At 65.1% G+C, this 20096-nt stretch overlaps 1 protein-coding gene across 1 annotated transcript in view; it reads left to right on the top strand.

Moving 5' to 3' along the window:
• Window positions 1-20096, top strand: part of TSPEAR (thrombospondin type laminin G domain and EAR repeats) — a 201714-nt gene extending 181618 nt beyond the window's left edge. Inside the window, exons 4-12 of the mRNA XM_059164925.1 lie at window positions 983-1073; window positions 1892-2048; window positions 3694-3825; window positions 4262-4491; window positions 5520-5706; window positions 6233-6462; window positions 15953-16140; window positions 17116-17217; window positions 19602-20096. Of these exons, the coding sequence (XP_059020908.1) occupies window positions 983-1073; window positions 1892-2048; window positions 3694-3825; window positions 4262-4491; window positions 5520-5706; window positions 6233-6462; window positions 15953-16140; window positions 17116-17217; window positions 19602-19755 (1471 nt within the window). The 3' untranslated portion in view covers window positions 19756-20096. The remainder of the gene's footprint in view (window positions 1-982; window positions 1074-1891; window positions 2049-3693; window positions 3826-4261; window positions 4492-5519; window positions 5707-6232; window positions 6463-15952; window positions 16141-17115; window positions 17218-19601) is intronic.

Genomic DNA, 20096 nt, shown 5'->3' with positions numbered 1-20096 from the left:
CGATGGGGCCGAGGAGGAATCTGGGCCCTGGGATCAGGCCTCACAGGCCTCGCGGGTGCATGGAGGGCGCGCTGGGATTAGAGCTGCCATGGGAACACGGCGCATTCTGGGATGGCGGTCAGGAACCGGCTGCACGGTGGCCTGCTGTAGCCGGATGCAAGGCTAGAAGGGGCAGGTGTGTTTACGGGAGGGTACGGCGTCGAGATGCAGGAGGCAGTGAGGAGAGAGCACACGCCTGGCCCGTCCACCCCAGAGGCTCAGCCAGACCTTCCCCTCTAGCAGACACCCACCTTCCCCCCACCAACCCCAAGCTTCATCCGCCGTGTCCACATCAAAGTCCAGCTCTGGCCACGTTTCCAACATCTTCCAGGTCCCCAGCAGGGACCCCTCCCTCCCAGACACCATCTGCTCCCCCGCAGGCTTGGGGGAGGGTGGGCACTGGGGACTCAATGCCAGTGGGAGCCACGGTAGGTTCCCGAGAGATGGAGGAGCCACTGTATGGACAACTCCGCAGCCACACTTGCGGACGACTCCTGTTCTGGGGCAGAGAGCGTCCCTCCAACTGAGGTCTGCCAGAACCCCAGAATAGAACCTTGCTTGGAGACCATCTTTGCAGGTGTGATCGAGTTCAGTTGAGGTCGTCCTGGATGACCTCCCGTCCAGAGTCTAGTGTCCTTCTCAGAAGAGAAGAGGCAAGAGAAGGCCACCCGCAGACAGAGGCTGAGGGGTGCATGGGCTCCAAGCCAGGGCCACCAGAAGCCCCCAGCGGCTGGAAGAGGCCAGAGGAACCCGCCCTTCCGGCCTCGGAGCTGGGGACCGTCCGCTGTTGAAGCCCCGCCGTGCGTGGTGATCGTTACAGCCGCCCCGGGAAGCCAGTATCTTGCCCGGGCTGCCCCCCCGGCCCTTTTCTCCATAAATGGGCTGTGACACTGCGGCCCCCGCCACACCCCGTGGCCCTAAAACCACCCTCCCATGGTTCCAGAATGGCTGACGTGCCCTTCCCGGCCGGCCTGTCAGTGCGAGGAGCCCGGTTCTTCGTCGGCAGCAGGAAGAGGACCAAAGGCCTGTTCACGGTACGGGAGGGGCTTCCCGCCCGCAGCAGCAGTGCTCACAGAGGGACTGTCCCTGCAGGCCTGCTGTCCTCACGCTCCGGCTGACAGGCGGGCTGTGTGCCACGCGGATCAGGGACTCTGGGCTGCACTGGGACCCCTTACTGGCCAGGCACATTCTGCCGTGTTCCCTCTTCCTGACACACGCGTGGCCACGGCCCCCACAGCTGACACCCTCTACCCTCAGGGGCCTGCTGTGCCCTCTTCTGTGGAAACCATCCCCCACCCCTCAGCGGAGGTGGGCCTCGCACCCATCCCCTGCGGCCCCGACCGCCCTCAGACCCCGGGTGCTTGGCACCTGCCTCTCCCCTAGACTGCAGCCGGGAGAGCTTGTTCCCTGAGCGCAAGGGATTTGTTTCGTGCTGTGTTGTGTCTAGACCCGTGTCTGAGACACGATAGGCGCTTGGTGAATAGGTATGGATGGCGCGCTTGCGTGGACGGATGAGTGGGTGGGCGGGTGGACGGACGGATGGTGGACGGACGGATGGACAGACAAAAGGACAGATGGTTGGATGAGCAATACAGCCCAGTCACCCTAGGTCAGTTCACAGGAAAAACCCCTTCCGTGACTCAGTTACCTTAGAATGATAGAGAATTCCCCACCATTGCTCTCAGCGCTCCCCACCCCCAGCCAATCAGCAGACTCTTCTCTCCTAGCTCTGGAGGTCGAGGGACCTGCCATCCTCCATTCCCACCCCTCCCCCAGGGTCCAGAGAGGCTGAGCCCTGGGGTCCTGGCACTCTGGGGACGAGGTTCTGAACGCGCCGTCCGTCTCTCCGCAGGGCTTGGTGAGGCAGCTGGTCCTGCTGCCCGGCTCAGACGCCACCCCGCGGCTCTGTCCCTGCCCGAGTGCCGAGCTGGCCGTGCTGTCCATCCCTCCTGTCCTGCAGGGTATCCCAGGGAAGCCAGAAGATAATGAGGTGCTAAAATATCCCTATGGTTAGTAGGTCAACGCCACCCACTCCCCTTCACTGATGGTGGCCCCACGAGCCTCGTGGCTTTCCCACGTCCCCTGGGAGCAGACAGGAGAGTGATCACCAAATTAACAGAAGGACTGTCTCCGTCAAACCAGCCAGCACCATCCACCTTTCCTCCAGGAGGCTTGCCCAGTGGCCGCCAAACCCCACTTGGGTGGTGTCCCCAGGGAACTGCTGGTCCTGCTTGGGACGCCAGGGGCTGTTCCCTAACGTCACATTCCTCCCCTTGGGCCTTCGGACTTTCATCTGCCGCCTGCTTTGCCCCCACACCAGTATGTGAGGTCTTTGTCCCCATCTGCCTCTGACAGCCACACCTCAGCCCCCCACCCCGGGGGACCCCGAGGGTCCCCTGCCCTGCTCTCTTTAGTGTGTGCCTGTGTGCTCTCCAGGTAGAGAGGTCCTGTCGGGGCGGTTTGTGTAAGCCACACCCCTGCCCCGGAGCAGCCGCGTCCCCACACTCCGCCAGGGAGACAGCCCCCGCCCCTCCCGAGCCTCAGGGTCACACTCCATCAGTCGGGGAGCCCCGAGCACATCACCCCCACAATCCAGTCCTGGCCTGGGTTTCCCAAGTCCCAGCAACACTGGCTTGTCTGCTGCCATTTTTTTTAAAGACTTTATTTATTTGAGAGAAGGAATGAGAGAGAGAAAGAGGGGGCGGGGCAGAGGGAGAAGCAGATTCCTGCTGACCAGGGAGCTCGATACGGGGCTCGATCCCAGGACGCTGGGACCATCACCTGAGCCGAAACCAAGAGTTGGACTCCACCGACGGAGCCACCCAGGCGCCCCACCCCACCCCCGGCTGCTTTTTATTTGTTCACGTTGGGGAGCACTTTAATAGTCTACAGATTGGGGTGCCTGGTGGCACAGTTGGTTCAGCATCCGGCTCTGGATTTCAGCTCAGGTCATGATCTCAGGGTCCTGGGATCGAGCCCCACATTGGGCTCTGTGCTGAGCGGGGAGTCTGCTCCCCCCCCCGCCCCTCCCCCTCCACTGCTGCTCTGTCTTGCTGTAAAGTAAGTAAATCTTTCCAAAGATAGTCTACATCGATGCCATTTATCGCCATGATATTTGGAATAATTTTATAGTAACTGTATTTTGAATAATTTTTATTGTAAAAGAAGAGACCCAGAGGAAAATGACTTCCCTGCCCAGTGGAAATTTCCTGCTTCTGTCCAGTTCCAGCTCGGAACAAGAGGCAGGAGGCAGGCTGTGAGCCCAGGTGTCCCCAGCGCGGGCAGCAGCGCCCACATCGCTGTGAATCCGTCTCGCAGCGTCCTCAGGACCATGTGGCTTGACCCGAGCGGAGGTGGAGCCATCAGAAGTGATGGGGTCAAATGCCGGGGAACAAGACAAAACTAGCCTCAGGCCGTGATGACTGAGGATATTCCAGGGGACGGTGGGCAGGGAGGCTGTGAGCCTCGCGGCCTCCGCCCTGCCGTGGGGGCCTCACTTCCTCCCGGGGGCCGTGTTGGAGATCCCTGCGTCCTCACGGTCCCCGCGTGGGTGCAGAGGCAGCGGCAGGACTGCCCGGGCCGGGGGCAACCTCCCAGCTCCACCTTCCTCCAGGGAACCTGCGCCTGGACGCTCCCCTTCCCTGTCTCCCCCAGAAACGGACGTGAAGGTGACGCTAGGCTCCCGGCCTCCGTGCACCAGGAAGGAGGCCGCCCAGTTCTGGTTCGACGCCAGCCGGAAGGGGCTGTTCCTGTGCGTGGGCAGCGAGTGGGTCTCCGTGTTAGCAGGTGAGGGGGCTCTGGCACTTGGGGCTCTTCTCGAGCCAGTGCTGCTTGGGAGCGGGCAGCGAGCCCCCAGGCCAGCAGGCCTGCGTGCGTCATGTGGGCAGGGCTCGTCCCCCCTGCGCGTCTCATCCCCGTGGCCCCAGGGGGCAGCCTCCTGGCGCCCCGTCCGCCCTCGGATCACAGACATCAGGCGGTGATGCGGGAGCTGGAGGTGTGCGGTTCCCCCGAGCGCTCCTGGCGGTGCCTTCCCGCGTGAGGATGAGAAGTCGAGGCTGCCCAGGGCACCCGAGGCCCTTGCCCGCAGGACACGGGAGCTGGCTGCGGCCGCCGCTTGCGAGTCTTGACCCCAGTCCCTTGTGTACTCGAGGGGTGTCTGGGCGTGGGACCCTGGGGTCGCGCTCCCGCTCCGGGAGGCCCTCACCGGCTCCGATCGCCGCAGCGGCCAGGGAGAAGCTGGACTATGTGGAGGAGCAGCAGAGCCTCCTCACCACCTCGGAGACGCTGGGCCTGGAGGTCTTTGCCATCCCCGAGGCCGGGCTCTTCGTGGCGGCTGCCAACCGCAAAGCCACGTCTGCCATCTACAAGTGGACAGACGGCAAGTTCGCCTCATACCAGAACATCCGCACGCACCAAGCCCAGTCCTGGAGACACTTCACCATCGGGAAAAAGGCAAGTGTGCGCCAGCGACCGTCTCGGTCTTCTCCTCTCGGGAAAACCCAAAGGCTGGGACAGCTCGCGCGGATGATCCGCGAATGTATTTCTCATGGTTTCCGAGTCTTACCTGGGTTCTCGGCAGCTTACCCGGTGGGGCAGTTGGCCGGGGTCTCTAATCCCAGCACGTGAAGTCTGTTTGGCTTCCTGCAGAATGGAGACGAGACCGCGTCCACCCTGCGGTCCGGCTCGACGTAGACCCAACGGGGCTGAGCTAAAAGCTCGTTGGCCCATTTGAGGAGCCGGTCAATGAGGTGGGAACCTCTGGGGAAGGGGCCAGACTCCGGCGGGGGGCCGGGGCCGGAGCTGGGGGTGAGACCCTCGCGGGCAGGCCCTTTGCAGCCTGGGCCAGAAGGAGCAGGGGTCCGAGGGACGCCCTCCTCTCGATGCCTTGTCTTACCAGCTCCGTCTACACCCTTGGCTCCAGGGGCAATGTCCTGGGGCGGCTGTCCTGCGCCCCAGCCCCCAGTGGCTCACCCACAGCTCGTGTTTGCCAGGCACAACCTGCCCTCACCATGGCCCGCCCCAGGATGGCCGGGGAGCAGAATGGACAGGGCTCTGCGCTCCCGCTCCCGCTGTCCGCCCCAGCCCAGTGGCGCTCCCCGTCCTGCACGGCGAATGGCTGACTAGCGCTCTGGCCTTTGGGTTATTTTCATATAAAAAATGTTAACGTTGCCTCAAAGAAATACTAGAAAATTCAGCCAAGACAAGGGCGGAAGTTCTGTCCGGTGCCTGACGCAGGAGCAGGGCTTCCTAGATGCACGCCCGCTCCTGGGCTCAGCAGACGAGCCCCACACACCCAGCCGGCTTGCCTCCGGGCCTGTCGCAGGCCAGGCACGGAGGACAGTCTGTGCATGAAGCCGTTGCCAAGCCTGGGGATGGAAATGGGGGCGACGGGCTGACGACGAGATGAAGGGACACAGGCGCGCGGCAGCGGCAGTCCCCGCACCCACGCCAGAGCCAGCGTCCCGGGCTCTGTCTTTCAGGTCTTCCTGGCTGTGGCTAATTTCGAGCCGAATGAGAAGGGTCAGGAGTTCTCCGTCATTTACAAGTGGAGTCAGAGGAAGCTGCGCTTCACGCCTTACCAGAGGGTCCCCACCCACAGCGCCCGGGACTGGGAGGCCTTCGAGGTGGCTGGGGAGCACTTCCTGGCCGTGGCCAACCACCGGGAAGGTAGGCCGTGGCCACGCACACGGAAGGAATCCATGGTGGGGCGAGGGGGAGGCTGACTCACCTGCCAGTCTGTCTCCACCTGGTTAACAAATCACGAATCACACCTGGCCCGGTGACATCCGGGTGAACACACCTGAGCGCCTCCTTCCCGTCCAGGCAGGAGGACAGGTGCACCGTCTGCGTGGGGGCCCGCACAGTGGGGGCGGGGATGCGGGCCCGACCACCGCATTTGAAACGAAGCAGCTAACTAACCCACTAACGAGCCTCCTCCTGGGCGGGCTGGGGCGGTGGGAAGGTCAGCTGCTGGGCGGGCAGAGGGACGGCTGCGGACAGTGTGCGGGCAGTCGCTGGAGGGATGCGGGACGTTGCTTCGTGCCTTCTGGGCACAAACCCTGGGACGCAGCAGGTGCAGAGTGGGGGCCAGGCCTGGCCGGGGCTGGGGGCCTGGTTTCTGGGGTGATGGCCTGAGTGACCACGGCTGGGGGACGTCTGCCTGGCGTCCCTCACAGCGGCCGCTGGCTCGCAGGCGACAACCACAACATCGACAGCGTCATCTACAAGTGGAACCCGAGGACGCGCCTCTTCGAAGCCAACCAGACCATCGCCACGTCCGGCGCCTACGACTGGGAGTTCTTCACCGTGGGGCCCTACTCGTTCCTGGTGGTGGCCAACGCCTTCAACGGCACGTCTACAAAGCTGCACTCGCACCTGTACGTCTGGCTCCTCGGCTCCTTCCGGCTCTTCCAGGCCTTCCTGGTAAGGAGCCGTGGGAGCCCCGAGTCCCGCCTCCGTTGGCCACCTGGCTTCTGCCACGCGGCAGCTAGAGACAGGGGACCCGGAGAGCCAGGACTGGTGCCTGGCTGCAGGCCCTCACCAAGCACTGCCCCCCACGGGAGGCTCAGGCTGAGCCCGTGCTGCCCCGAGATGAGCCTGACACTGAGGTAGGAGGCGGCCCTGCCCTCCCTCTGGCAGGAGCTTCCCGGGCAGCGCGGGGTGCTCAGTGGGGCTCGTGGGCCCTGGCCAGGCCCTGACCGTCTGAAGGGCCCGTGGGCATCAGAGTCCTGCCCCAGGGAAGCCAGGCAGCAGGGCCCCAGCGGGCCCAAGTATGGGGGCAGGGACAGCACTGGCCACTGTCCCTTCAAACCGTGAAGTCCCTCAGCGGCTTGCAGGCTCCACGGGCAGTCTGGCAAAGTGCAGAGGAGCGAGGGGCCACATGGGTCTATCGGGACGCCATCGTGCAGGCTCCGGGCCTGGCTGAGGGTCGTGGGAAGCAGGTGCAGGGGCGGGGTGGGGACGCACGCCACCCATCTTGGGACACCGGGCGGGCGCTGGCTGCCTTCCCGGCTCGCGATGGAGCTCCGGGCCGCGTTCTCTGCTCACTGCAATCACCGTGGAGAGCTGTCGCCGCCGACAGGACTCCTCCTCCCCAATCCTTCCGGAACATCCTCTGCTTGTCTGCCTGGCAGTCAGTGCGGCTCCCTCGGGGAGGGACACGAGGGCAAGCCGCAGAGGGTGGGGCCGCGGGAGGCGGCCGGGTCCGCGATGTGTAGGCCGCCGAGAAGAGCCAAGAGAGTGGCCCCTCGTGGCCGTGGGCAGGAGGGAGTGGCTGGGCCGTGTGCCCAGCGCGGGGAGGTCCGGGGCAGCCGCGGAGTGACACTGAAGCTCGTGTGGGACAAGGCGGCCTGGGGTGAGCACGAGGCACGGCCCCGAGTTCCCTGGCAGGAGGAGGGGGTTCCTGGGGCTGCGACTCTGGAGACGGGGCGCCCAGAAGAAGAGGGCTGGCGGCAGGCAGGAGTCCTCGCGGCCACGGCCTCTGTGCAGGCCTCGGGGGCTGAGCACGGAGCCAGGCTGGCGGAAAGTGCGGGAGCCCGGAGCTTCACCCCCTCCGCCCAGCCGGCCCTCACCACCGCCCTGTGAGCCGCCCGCACTCTCCCTTCACGCCCCGGGGGCGCCGGGGCACAGGGTCCCGGGACCGGCACCTGGCCGAGCCGGGATGGGCGCCCAGCGGTGGACAGATCGTCGAGCACAAGCTCCCTCCACGACGCCCACCATCGCCGTGAGGCCAGGACCCCAGATGCCAGGTGGGCTGGCCGGGGCAGAGCCGTGCCCAACAACGGGGCTGGGCGTGGGTTCGCCAACTGGAAAGGGTTCAGCAGCCGGCTGGTGTGGGACGAGTGCCCAGCCCATGAGAAGGTGGTGCCGGAGTGTCTGGGAGCCGATCCTGGGTGGCCACGTAGGGAATTGAAGTGAGGCCTGGATGCACGGGCTGGGGCGGATGACGGGCCCCAGAGCCATTGTGGAAGGGCCTGCCCGGTGACAGGCACACGGCAGCTCATGGCAGAACCGCACAGGATGTCGTGTGGAGGCCAGCTGGGGGAGGGGGTCCACGTGCCCGTGCATCGGGGGCCCGCGGGGGGGCGACCGCGGGAACGGAAGGCTTCATTCTGTAGGGTCATGCGGGATGAGTGCTTCCAAGGAGCTGGCGGGTGGGCGGGAGCAGGGAGCAGGCCCCGACCTGTCCCGAGAACAGGGTCCCGTAATGAGCGAGGAGGGAGCTGCCTGCGGCCGCGTGGCCACCCTGGCCGGGTCTTGAGCAGAACCGAGAAACCGCGCGTTTGGTAGGACTCAGGCTCCTGCCGGGTTGGGAGGGTGTCCGGGAGATCGTCGTCCTGTGGCTACCAGCACCGGGATCCCAACTCTCTGCACTTGAACCGAAGGCCCTGGTAGAACCACCTTCTTCATCAAGGGCTGCTCCCGGAGGCACCGCCTGGCAGGGACAGAGCCACCCGCCGCCATCCTCCCCAGGAGCACGCACGGACAGCGGGGGACCTCCAGGCTTCGGTGAAGGACCGAGACTCGAAACAGTCGAGCTCGTGTATAGACGTGCACCCGCGCCGGACCAAACCCAGCTAACTCTAGGAACACGAGGGATTTTGAAAATTGCAATTACCCTAATTACCCTTTAAATTCTAATTACCTTCAGAAGAACTCAAGGAGACATCACCTTCGTAAAGTCTGTACCAGATGCTATGAAGGGACAGTTCTTGGGCATTAAAAAGAGGGTTTCTGGCCCTACAGGAAGATACGTGTCAACCAGACTGGAAAGTCGAGGCGGGGGAAACATCTAGATGCAGGAGAAGATGAGACAGACCGAGGGCATCAACCCAGGAGACCCAGAAGGAGTGACGCGGGAGCGGAGAGCAATGAGCCATCAAGGGGCTCCCAGACCCGGGACCGTGCCGGCCGCTGGGGGACGCTGGCCCCAGAGACCAGATCTGCGAGGCTCAGGCTGCCACTCCGCGGGTTTCTCCCCTGGGTTCCGAACGAGACCACTTCCAGTCTGAAGTCTGTGTGCTGTGCCGTGGGCGGGAGAAGGAACCCAGGCCACGACCGAGGGTTAGTCCCCACCCGGTGAAGGGTGACAAGCTCCTCTGCCGTGTGGCTTCTCCATCCGAGGAGAGGCGGGAAGCCCCCACCGGCCGTCAGCCCCCACCCGGTGTCGGCGCTGGCTGGTCGGCGCAGCTGCGTGGGACACGGAAACCGGGTGGGGGGCGCGGCCCACGACGTGTGCGCCTGCGTGCACCGGAGTCACCAGACACCGGGAATCGGAGTGGGAGCTGCGGCTCCGCCCAGATGGTGGTGAGGACAGTCCCATTGGTCTGCGGGGAGAGGCCCGGGGCCGGCTGGGGAAGACGAGGACAGCATGGACGCGCGGCCGGCTGGCGTGAAGGCAGGACGGAGGGACGGAGCCGCAGCAGACGCCGCCGAGAGGGGCTTGCGGACACGGCGTCCCCAGGGGGCTATCCGGGTCATAGAGCAGGACGGAACAGCTCCCGGGGAGGGGCAGGACCTGCGCGAGGCTGGAACACAAGGTCATGGCAGAGATGGGGATTTTCTTCCCCAAAAAGGGAAAAGAGGGGAGTGGGACGGGTTGGGGTTGCAGCGGCAATCCCCGGCTTTCGGACCGCCGCCGCGGGCAACACTCCGGGGCTCGTGTGCGAGGAGCCACGGGCAGGGTGGTCACTGTTCAACAGAGTCTGCTTGACCTGCGTGTGGGGACTGTCGCTGGGGTGGCACGGAGCTCCTCCTACCGCTGGCAGGGCTCGGCGGGAGTGACACGGGGAGATGGTCTGGACTCCGTAAGTGCTGACAGGGACATCTCGATGCTGGAGTCGCCCCGTGGACAGAGCCCGCAGGCTCGGTCTGGGGTCCGACACTGAGTGTCTGTGCTGGGGCTCCTTGGTAGAGGGACAAGGGCAGGGGTGGTGAAGGACAGTAGGGCCGTGTGTTCTCCCTAGAGCTCCAGGAGTCAGAGGCATTTCCCGGGGAGCCCTTAAGGGGTACAGTCGCCCACAGCCCCCAGGCAGGGGCCACATTGTCTCCAGGGGCCCAGACCCCGGACGATAAGCCGGGTTCCCCAGCCGGCAAGACTGGATGGCCGTGGGCCCTGCCCTGTGCTTGGGACGTGGTTTTTCCTGTTCCTGAAGGCCTCAGGCCAGAAACGCTGGGATTCCCACGGGTGCCAACCTTTCTTGCTCCCCCTCTGGAAAGCCTTTCCGCTGCTGGTAGAGAGATTTGAAGGCAGATCGGCGGTCGCCCTCGCTCAGCTGGCTCGCGGTTCGCCCGCAGGCCAGTTCACAGAGGAGAACACGGAGGCGGGAAGCAAGGGGACCCAGCTGGGGGCACGGGAGGGGTGTGGGGGGCCATCCGTCCATCCGTCCATACGAGGCCCCATCACTGCGGGGGAGCCCGGAGTCTGGACTGGGGCCCTGGAAGGGGTCCCTGGGGCCATTGTGTTCTCCCCGCACCTGTGAGCGTGGCTCGTCCCTCTGAGAGCTCTCCGTCCGCCGGGGGCTGGGACGAGAGACTGAGTGTTGCTGAGCAGACCCTCCCGGGGTCTGAGCCTGCGCTGAAGGCAGGTGGGAGAGGCTCCCGGACCGTGGTTGCAGGACTCCATGCCCGGCGACATCAGTTGAGAGCCAGCCCCGATGGCAGCCTCTGTTCTATACTTTGGGGCAGCCTCTGAGCACCTGCCCCAGTCTGCGGGGGTTCCCAGGAGCCAGAACTCTGGGGGCACCACCGTCCCCCGACCCTGCAGGCCACCAAGGGAGGCCCCGGGGGACCAGCGACTTCGTGCCCTGCAGGCCACCGAGGGAGGCCCCGGGGGACCAGCGACTTTGTGCCCTGCAGAACCCCAAGGCCTTCCCTTGTGCGCCCATCTCCTCACACCTGCCGGCCCAGCCCCGCAGCAGCCCACTTTCATGGCTTGCCAGCGATCCCCCCACTGTGTTTAAATCCTTTTAGATCCTGGCATTGCCTGAGTGTTTCCTGTTTGAAGTTTTACAACATCTTTTGTGACCGTGTGCTTTGAAGCAGGCAAGGCCGGGAGCTTTGAAAGACCTCGGGGTCCTTTTCCAGAGGGCGGGGCCGGGCGTGGGGCCGACGGTGTCTAAGGACGTCCCGCAGGACGGTACTGGCAAGGAGCTGGGGCACGCTGGGCACCCGAGGTCGGCTCGCAAGGAACGCCCTGGCCATACGGGGCTGGTGGCCTGTGAATGGGATGCTGGCTGCTCACAGCATCCCCCCAGGAATTCCGGAATCTTACAGCGGGGGGCAGATACAGGGCTCCGATGACTGGGCCTCCTCATCGTAGAGCCAAGGGGGCCGGGGCTGGGTGTGTCCAGGAAGGCAGGAGCTCTGTCCACGGGAAATCCAGCCTCCTGCGCTCACGGGCGTGGGGCCGGCGGTCACGGTCATCAGATGTGGACCCAGCATGGGGCGTGGGGGAGGGGAGGGAGCCGCTGACCACGTCGGGGTTTGTGGCCCCGGGCGGCGGGCTGATGGGCGCGAGGGGCTGGCAGAGCGCCCCCAGGACTCCCGGGGGAAAGTCTCAGGTGCCAGGGACGGGGGCAGCCGCTGAGGGAGGGACGGGCTGAGGGGAGCTGGCGGTCAGAGTGCGTGTGGGGGCAGCGGGTGAAGCTGGGGCTCGTCAGAGGCTCTGTTTGCACCGAGTGCGTGAGAGTCCGGAAGCAGCTGGGAGGCAGACAAGAGTTCGCAGGATGACAGCCGTGCCTGCAAGCTGGGTGGTGGCAGAGCCCCTCGGGGTCAGCACGGCGGGGTGGCCCTGGGACGCAGGCTGCCTCCTGGTGCCTTCTGTTGGCTCGGGGGGGCAGGCAGCCTGGGGGAGACCCAGAGATCAGCCAGGGAGGGTGCTGCTCTCCCAGAGCCCCCGGAACTGGAGTTCACCCACCCTGGCCGACTGCCTTCCGTGAGGTTGGCAGCAGCCCTGCCCTGGGGCCCGCTGGGGGCCGCCCGCCTTCCCTTGGCAGCACACCTGCCTCCCTGTCCTGCCCCCGGCCACTCCCGACCTTGATGCTTTGCTCCATTGAAGCCAGAACCCAAGGGCCTCCTGGCCCAGCCTGAGCCACTGGGAGCCCACCCACCCACGAGGGAGGCTGTTGGGGACTCCAGGTGTGTCTGGCTGCCAAGTCCCTGAAAAGCCATCATCCTGGCAAGGCGCCCGGGCAGACAGGCACTGTGCCGGGGGCAGTCGGGACAGGCCCAGGGGAATTCCGTGCAGAGGGACGGCGGGAGGGGCCCGCCCAGCCCAGCAGGTGCCGGCCACCTCGCCGGGTGCCAGGCAGGGTTTGGCAGGCCTGTCTGATGTGGGAATTCCTGTGAGTCCCTCGTGTGCCTGGGGTCCCAGAGCCGCCTGACAGCAGGCCCGAGGCCCTTGCTCCCCCCGTCAGGCAGATGCTCCCCACTCTGGCTTCGGAGCCGAGGGTGCGGGGGTGGCCTTGTTCTGGGAGGGGCTCCAGCAGCCCTGCGTGGGGAGGAAGGGGTCATCGACGGCCAATGGCTGTGGCCCCGGGAGGCCTCCTGGGGGTCTTGGCCACCCTGTGCCCAGATAAAACCCCAGATGCCGAGCTCAACTTAGGCTCCAGGTAAACCGTGAATAACTTTCGTAAAGTCTGTCCCCAGCAGTGCACAGGACACACACAGACTGAAACCCCTGCTTACCTGGAATTGGAAGTGCATGAGGCACCCCAGTCCTTGCTGTATGGGGGCGTGGAGCAGGGGCAGGCGACACCCCTCAAACCACTCAGGCACCGAGGGCTCCTCCCTGTCTTCTGCTGCCAGCCACCCCCTTGGCCATCCGCCCACCCCGGCACCTCCTCTGCCCGCGCTCCGGGAGCCTCCCACAGCCCCCCTCGGGGCCCCGTCTGCACGCACCTCCATGCTGGCCCTGAAGGCGAGTAAGCGGGCTGAGGTTCTGTGGCTGGGAGCAGAGGGAAGCCCTGGTGCCCGGGGGGGGGGGTGTTACGCCACCTGTGGCCACATCACTGCGGGTGTGCCCATGCCTGTGTGTGTGCAGGTGTGTGTGGGTATGTGGGTACAGTGTGTGTGCGGGTGTGTGCACGCAGGAACGTGTGGCGTGGGTACGTATGTGTGCCTGCGGGGCTGCAGACTCGCGTGTTTGTACACGTGCGTCTCCCCGTGGTGTAGCTTCCCCAGCGCGGGGCTGGAGGCAGTCTGTGGTCCGGTGGACTGACGCTCCCGTTCGCGCCCGTGTGACTCTCCGCGCGGGCGTGGGTCCCCAGCAGGTGTCCTGGGGACCATGCTGACGGCTCGTGGGCCGCAGGAGTCCGTGAGCCTGCTTGGATGTGAGGCGACCCCAGGGGACAGACCCCGCGCCCCTTGTGGAGCCACAGACACGCTCATCCAGACAGGCCTGAGCCCAGCCCCCGGCGCCCACGCCGAGTCAGTGACCGCCGGGGGTCCACGTCCCCTTGTCCGTGTCCAGGGAGTCTTACTGTTTCAGCCGAAACCCACCTGTTTCCGCTCCTCAGGACAGGTCCAGACCTGTTTCTGGAGCCGCTGGAGTAGGGCCCGTTGCGGACCGCGGGAGGACTGCTCTCCGAGGTCAGAGGGGCCCCGGCAGACAACGGCCCCCTCTGCTGGGCGTGGAGAGAATGCCGCCTCGAGCCACGCACTTTGGTCTTGGTCCTGTGGCTGGGGTTGGACAGGGGACAAGCAGGCAGGCTGGGCCGCACATCCCGAGTTTGCAAGTGAGGACAGTGACACCCAAGCAGGTCACAGATGGGCCAGGGAGCTCACCTCCCTGGGCCGCACGTCCGCCCGCACACCCTCACCTTCCCACCCGTGTTTTCCATTCGATGACGCGGAGGACGTTTTCCCGTGGACGCTGAGCTCCCCTCGTCCCCGGTGTCGCTGCCCCGTTGTCCCCACGCCCTGCCGTCCAGGACGTGTCGTCTCCCGCTGCCTTCGAGCTTCTCAGCCTGTCTTCTGCGCCAGCTACGGGGACTCGACGTGTCCAGGCATGGGTCTCTTACTTACTCTGCGCTGGTCTCTGACCTTCTCGGACCTGTGGTTGGTGGTTTTAATCCAGTCTGGAAACAGTCCAGCCCTCGTGCTGGTGAAGGTCCTCTGTCTCCTCCTCCTGCCTCCCACAGGTGCCCGACCACATCACATGGTCCCGCGGGGCGTGGGCTCTGTCCGTGTGTCTTAGGACCTCTTTTCCCCGTCGTGCGCTTCCGTTCAGACGACTCCGGACGGTCTCCCTGCGGTTGCCTCATTGTCCCTCCGGGACGGCCCAGGAACTGTCCCGTCCCGCGAGCGTCCGAATTGAGACACGACATTTCCATTAGAGACGACGCCTCGGCTCCCGCGGTTTTCACGCTGCAGAACATCCGCTTCTGCACTCGCCGCGGGCACGTTTCCCGACGGCTCTCCCCAGAGTCCTCGCGGGGCCTGCGTGGGCAGCGGCGGTGTTTGCGCTGTTGCCGCGTTTCCGATCCGTGTTTCTCTCGATCACACATTGCTCTTGCCTTCTGCGGAAGCCTCCAGCCTCCCAGCGGCTGCCCCTGAGTCCCTGGACGCCGGCCCCAGGTGTGAGCTCAGGAGCTGGACGAGACCCCGAGAGGTCGAGAGGCGACATTAGGGCTCCCCCTCGGGGCTCCCTCCTGTCTCGGGGGCTCCCTCTCATGTCTAGCCGCTTTGGAAGCTCAGACTCTCCCCTGGAGACCCCCAGCCAGCCAGCCTGCTGCACCCACCGAGGGCCTGTCCCTGCAGCAGGAGGGGGGAGTCAGGCAAACACGCGCCGCGTGCACGGGATTCCCTTCATTCTGGGGTCACGGCCCCTGTGGGGTGTGCCTGCCCTTGGCCCTGTCTGGAGCCTCCACGTGAGGCGGGCTCAGCTGTGTTTGCGCCTGGTCAGCAGGGGACGGTGTGGTCTGCACTGGAGGCTGGATGTCCGTCCACGCACATGCCCGCTTCTGTGGCCCACGGGGACAGACGGGGCCAATGGAACCCCTCTGTGCTGACACGGGCGCCGAGAGCCCAGCGGCGTCCACTCGCTGTGGCTTAGGCTCCCCGACGGTTCTTCCATCGGCCACAGACCCGCACAGGGAGCCACGCTCGCCCTCTCCGGCTTGACCCCCTCCATCCTCAGTCTTCCTATGCGGTTGCCCAAAGGGCCTCCCCTGCATGGACCCCCTCGTCGCCCCAGGAAAATGCCCCATTTATTTCGGGCCCCACCTCTCTCCTCGGGGCTCAGAGCCTGCACTGGGCTCCTCTGGCCCCATCCTTCCTTGGGGACCGGCACCCCATAATCCCCGAGATGCTGGCCACAAACGGGGCAGAAACGTCCCCCTCCTGGGCCCCCATGCAAGTCAGCTCATGCAGCGTGCGCTCTGGCCAGAGGCTCCACAGCGCGCCGGCACTGCCCGCGTACCAGTCCCCAGTCCCGCCCTGTTTCCCGGGCACACCTCACCCTCGAGGGTGATGAGGGGTTTCTGGAGGAACAGCACGCACGGGGTCCCAGGGGTGGGGCTGTTGATCGGACTCAGGCAAAGCCTCAGGCCTGGGACAGCATGTCATGAGAAACACAAGTGCCTAGAGGTTGCTTCAGAGGTCAGAGCTGGGACCGGAGGAAGCAGGGAGGGCTCCCCGGAAGAGGTGTTTTAGCGGCTGGAACTTGCAGGACGGGCAGCACTGGGGCTGGGGGAGCGGGAGGCACGGAAGGCTAAGAAGCACTTGGCACGGGTGATCTCTCTGGTGTGGGCGCCTTTGGGCACCACACACAGAACGGGGGTGGCGGCCGTGAGGATGGGAAGTGAGCAAAGCCAGCGGGGGGAGGGCCGCCGGTCCGGTGCCTGCCACGCCGTGCCTGGGGTCCAGCTGGGACGCTGCAGAGGGACACTCCTCTCCTTCTCGCCCGGCCCAGACGTTCGGCGCCGCCGACTGGGAGGTTTTCCACATTGGAGAGAGGGTCTTCCTCGCGGTCGCCAACAGCCACAGCTACGACGTGGAGATGCGCGTGCGCAACGACTCCTACGTCATCAACTCGGTCATCTACGAGCTGAACGTCACCGCGCAGACCTTTGTCAAGTTCCAGGAGATTCCCACCTGCAGGTGCGCCGGGGCCGGGGCCGGGGTCGGGGGCGAGGCAGGGCCCGGTCACTTACGGGGCGACGCTGCCCTCGGGGGCAGCACGGCCAGAGCCGGGCACGCGGCGGCTCCCGGTGCGCAAGCGTGTCCCCGTCTGTGGGGCCGCACCGTGGTCTCTCGGGGCTCCTCCCAGGGCAGCTGAGTGACTGTGGGGCCCAAACTCTCGCCTTGGTCCTACAGCTTTCCAACCGTGCACTTCCCTTGTTTGCCGCGGTTCCATGGTTTTCATTAAATTCGCAGATCCGTGCAACCCTCACCAGGTGGTTTTAGGATGTTTTCATCACCCCAAGAGGAATCCCCCACCACTCGGCTGTCCCTCCCCCTCCCCAGCCCGGCAGTCAGCCGTCTACTTTCTCCACGGAGCTCCCGATCCTGGACGTTTCGTCCACGTGGAGTCACGTGGGAGGGGACCCCTGGTGCCTGCCATCCTCCCTGGGCACGGTCCTCGAGGTTCCTCCGTGTGTGGCGCAAGCCCAGGTTCCACGGCTTTTCACGGCCCAGCGACGTTCCATCCCGCTCGTGGGTCCATCCTGTGGGCCCCGTCCACCGCCCGCTGAGGGACAATTGACCAAATGCTGTGGCTCTGAAGAGTGGAAATACGCCTGCTCTGGGGGCCCGGCTGGGGCTTAACGGGGACCGAGGTTGGGTTTGGGAAAGCGGGAGTCCCAGAGACGGCCGCTGGTGATGGTTGCACGGTGCTACTAACGTCCTCAGACCACGGAAAACTGCTAAGGTAACACAGTTCATGCTAGTTGTAGTTTATAAATTAAAAAAAAAAAAAAAAAAAGCAAACAGCTGAGTTGTACTTCCCCAGAGCAGACCCGGTTCACTGTGCGAGAAGACCACTCCGGATCTCGGGGGTCACGGGACCCCGGGATTAGGAGAGCCGGCTCGGAGCCCGTGCCCGGGTCTGCTCACGCCTGCCCCCCGTCTCCGCAGCGCCCTGGACTGGGAGTTCTTCTCGGTGGGAGAGGACTACTTCCTCGTGGTGGCGAACTCCTTCGACGGGAACACCTTCTCTGTCAACAGCATTATTTACAGGTAAAGACCCTCCAAAGGCTGCCCCCTCCCTCCCCCCTGGGTCTACCCGGGGGGCTGGGGACGCGCTATTCTAGTAGGGCAGGTGGCCCGGGGGTCACGCTGACGCGCGCACCGCGGGCTTCTGGCCGGAGCTGCAGGCTTCCGACACCGTGGCGGGAGAGGTCGTGGGGTTCCACGCTGCGAGAAGCTCCGTGCGGGACGGTGGCCGGACGCCCTTACCCCGTCGGCCCAGGTTTGCGTGTCTCACACAGTGTGGGGCCTCAGCATTCGTTTCGCTCTGGGCGGCTTTCAAGGTTTGTGAGCGCAACCCCGGGGACCCTTCCCTTCCCGTTTCCAGCTGCTGCCAGGATTTAACCGCCGCGTCCAGACGCCCGACCGAATTCTCATCTCAGGTCGGCTAGTTTTTCTTGAGAAGAATCTCATGGAGTTCCTGGGGGTAAAATTACACCCGGGAGCACAGGCAGCTTTGTCCCCTGATTTCTAATGTTTGTTCTCCTCACTGGTTTGCCGAAGTAGCTAGAAATCCCAGAACAGTCTTGGCCAGGGGCGCCATGGCCACAGCTCTGTGTCGCTGTCGGATGGGAGCGGTCCGAGTGTCCCGGTGGTTCTGATGTGGCCCGTTGTGGCCGGGTCCCTCCTGCCGGCCTGACTCTTCTCCGCCCGCCTGCCGACGTAACGATGCAGGTTGGATCTCCGGGCCTTCCCGCGGCGGGTGAGCGCCCCGAACGGTGTTGCACTGCGGCTGGGGTCGCCGCCGACGTCCCAGCGCGTGGGCCTGACTTCAAGCGCAGGAGCGGGCCTGACGTTTCTCGCGGGGACTTACCTTTACCCGTCTGATCTGGAGCGTAGCTCGGCAAACACACAGGCCGAGCTCTCCAGCTCCGCCCGTGGGCCGGGCTAGTTCACTCGCAGAGCTGCTCCCCAGCAGACCGTTCTCCCTGCGGCCGGCCGAAATCCCGCACAAGGCCGCCCGGGCCTGGCTCTTTTCAGGCGTGTCTCTCGAGCGCCTTCCCTGATTTCTCCCGCGGCGACTGGCGCAGCCCGTCTCTCACCTCCTCTCCAGACAGTCGGGGCATCCGCACTCGCTAGAAAAATCACCGGTTTTCGTTAAGCTTTCTAACTTACTAGAAAGTAGAATTTCCAAGAGGACAAATGAGTTTGCGAACTCATGTGGAAGAACAGATTTTCGAAGGCGGCCCAGAAATTTCTGACAAAGGAGGCTCTCGAAGGAGAGTCCTGCCGCGTGGAGACGGCCGCGGTTGTGCCGGAAGTGAGCCCGCGGGGGTGGGGGGCTCACAGCCCAGAGGACAGCCAGCGGCTTCCAGTCACGACAAGGGGCTCATCGTCCACGGGACAAGAACGTGTCACAAGTGACGTGTCACTTAACAAAGCAGCGTAGGTAGTTTCCTGTCCATCTGGAGGGGGTGAGGCCATAGGCGGCCTCATGTCGTGGAGAGAAACAAGCTTCACGGGGATTAAACATCCAAATGGAAAACGTGAACAACAGAATTGCCCGCGGGAGGCTAAGACGACGTCGGCCGCGCAGGGGCTCGGGAGGCCGTGGGGGCTTCCGCACACAAGGCCGCCGGGGCGACTCCCAACCTTCGGGGTTTCTGTGGAAGAAGCATCGCATTCAGAATCAAAGAAAACTTGATAAAAGACGGTGTTAATTTGGATCAGAGACAAGGACATGCGCAGGAAGAAAATGCAGAGTGCGTGTGAGCAGGAGGGTGGCGGGCGGCGCACGGGGCCGTGGGGACAGGAGCCGCCCGGCTCCCCACGAAGTCACCCGCACGAGTGTCCAGACGAAAACCCTCCCACGCTAGGCCCCAGCGCCCTGCCCTGGGGACGCCACCCGCCCACAGATCGCTTGTGGGGGCACAGCCCAGAACCGCTGACTCTGCAGGTGGCCTGATGGACGGGCTCGGGGGTCAGGGCCGGTCGGCCGGCGCTGTGCCAGGAGCTTCTACCTCCTTTGAAAACAGAGGGACCCCACACCTGTGTGGTGACAGGCGTGCGTGGGGGCGCTCACCGTCCACACCGGCCCCGGAGGAGGGGGAGGTCCCAGCTCAGCGCCAACAACCAACCTTCTGGCACGGCCGGGATCCCGCCCATGTCCCCCACCCACGGGGGTGTCTGCGGGCTGGCAAGACCCAGGCTGGACATGAGGAGCTACGGGGTCTTGGACAGGGTAGGGGGCCCCTTCCGGGCCTCAGGTTCCCTCTTCGTAGGCTGAATAGGCTCCGTGTCCCTCCCGTAGGCACAGGGAGATCGCACAGCCCAGGGGCACCCAGGGGTTGGAGGGACGGGTGCAGCCCTAGAGGGCAACGCTGCGCTTCCCTGGTCAGCCTGCAGGGGTGAGGCTGACGCTGTGTCTCCCGCAGGTGGCAGGGCTATGAGGGCTTCGTGGCGGTGCACAGCCTCCCCACCTTCGGCTGCAGAGACTGGGAGGCGTTCCGCACGGCGGCCGGCTCCTACCTCGTCTACTCCAGCGCCAAGGAACCGCGCTCCCGCGTCCTGAAGCTGAGGACGGGCTGACGGCCCCCTGCACACCCCGGAGGCCTGGGGAAGCCCGTGGTCCTGGTCCCTAGCCCACACCTGGCAGGGACGGCCGCCCACCCCCTGCCCTGGGCACCGCGGGGTCGGACCGGGCGGCTGGCAGGCGGGTCTCAGAAGCCCCGGGCTGCCCTGCAAGGCTGCGCGTCCCACGGGGATTTCTCTTTGAGAGGAAAGTTCCCACCAGACATTACCTCAGCGCCCACGGGGTCCCCGTCCATGGCCCTGGCCAGCCCTGGCGGAGCAGGCTCCGTGCGGATGTTGTTTTCTACCAACTATTTATCGTGTCCTGTCTACACAGAAATATATTTATGGTGCTTCTA

Source organism: Mustela lutreola, chromosome 2 (genome assembly GCF_030435805.1).
Source record: "Mustela lutreola isolate mMusLut2 chromosome 2, mMusLut2.pri, whole genome shotgun sequence".
In the NCBI taxonomy this organism is placed as follows: Eukaryota; Metazoa; Chordata; class Mammalia; order Carnivora; family Mustelidae; genus Mustela; species Mustela lutreola.
Note: the sequence above shows the minus strand (reverse complement) of the source record. Positions and strands in the feature narration are given on the sequence as shown.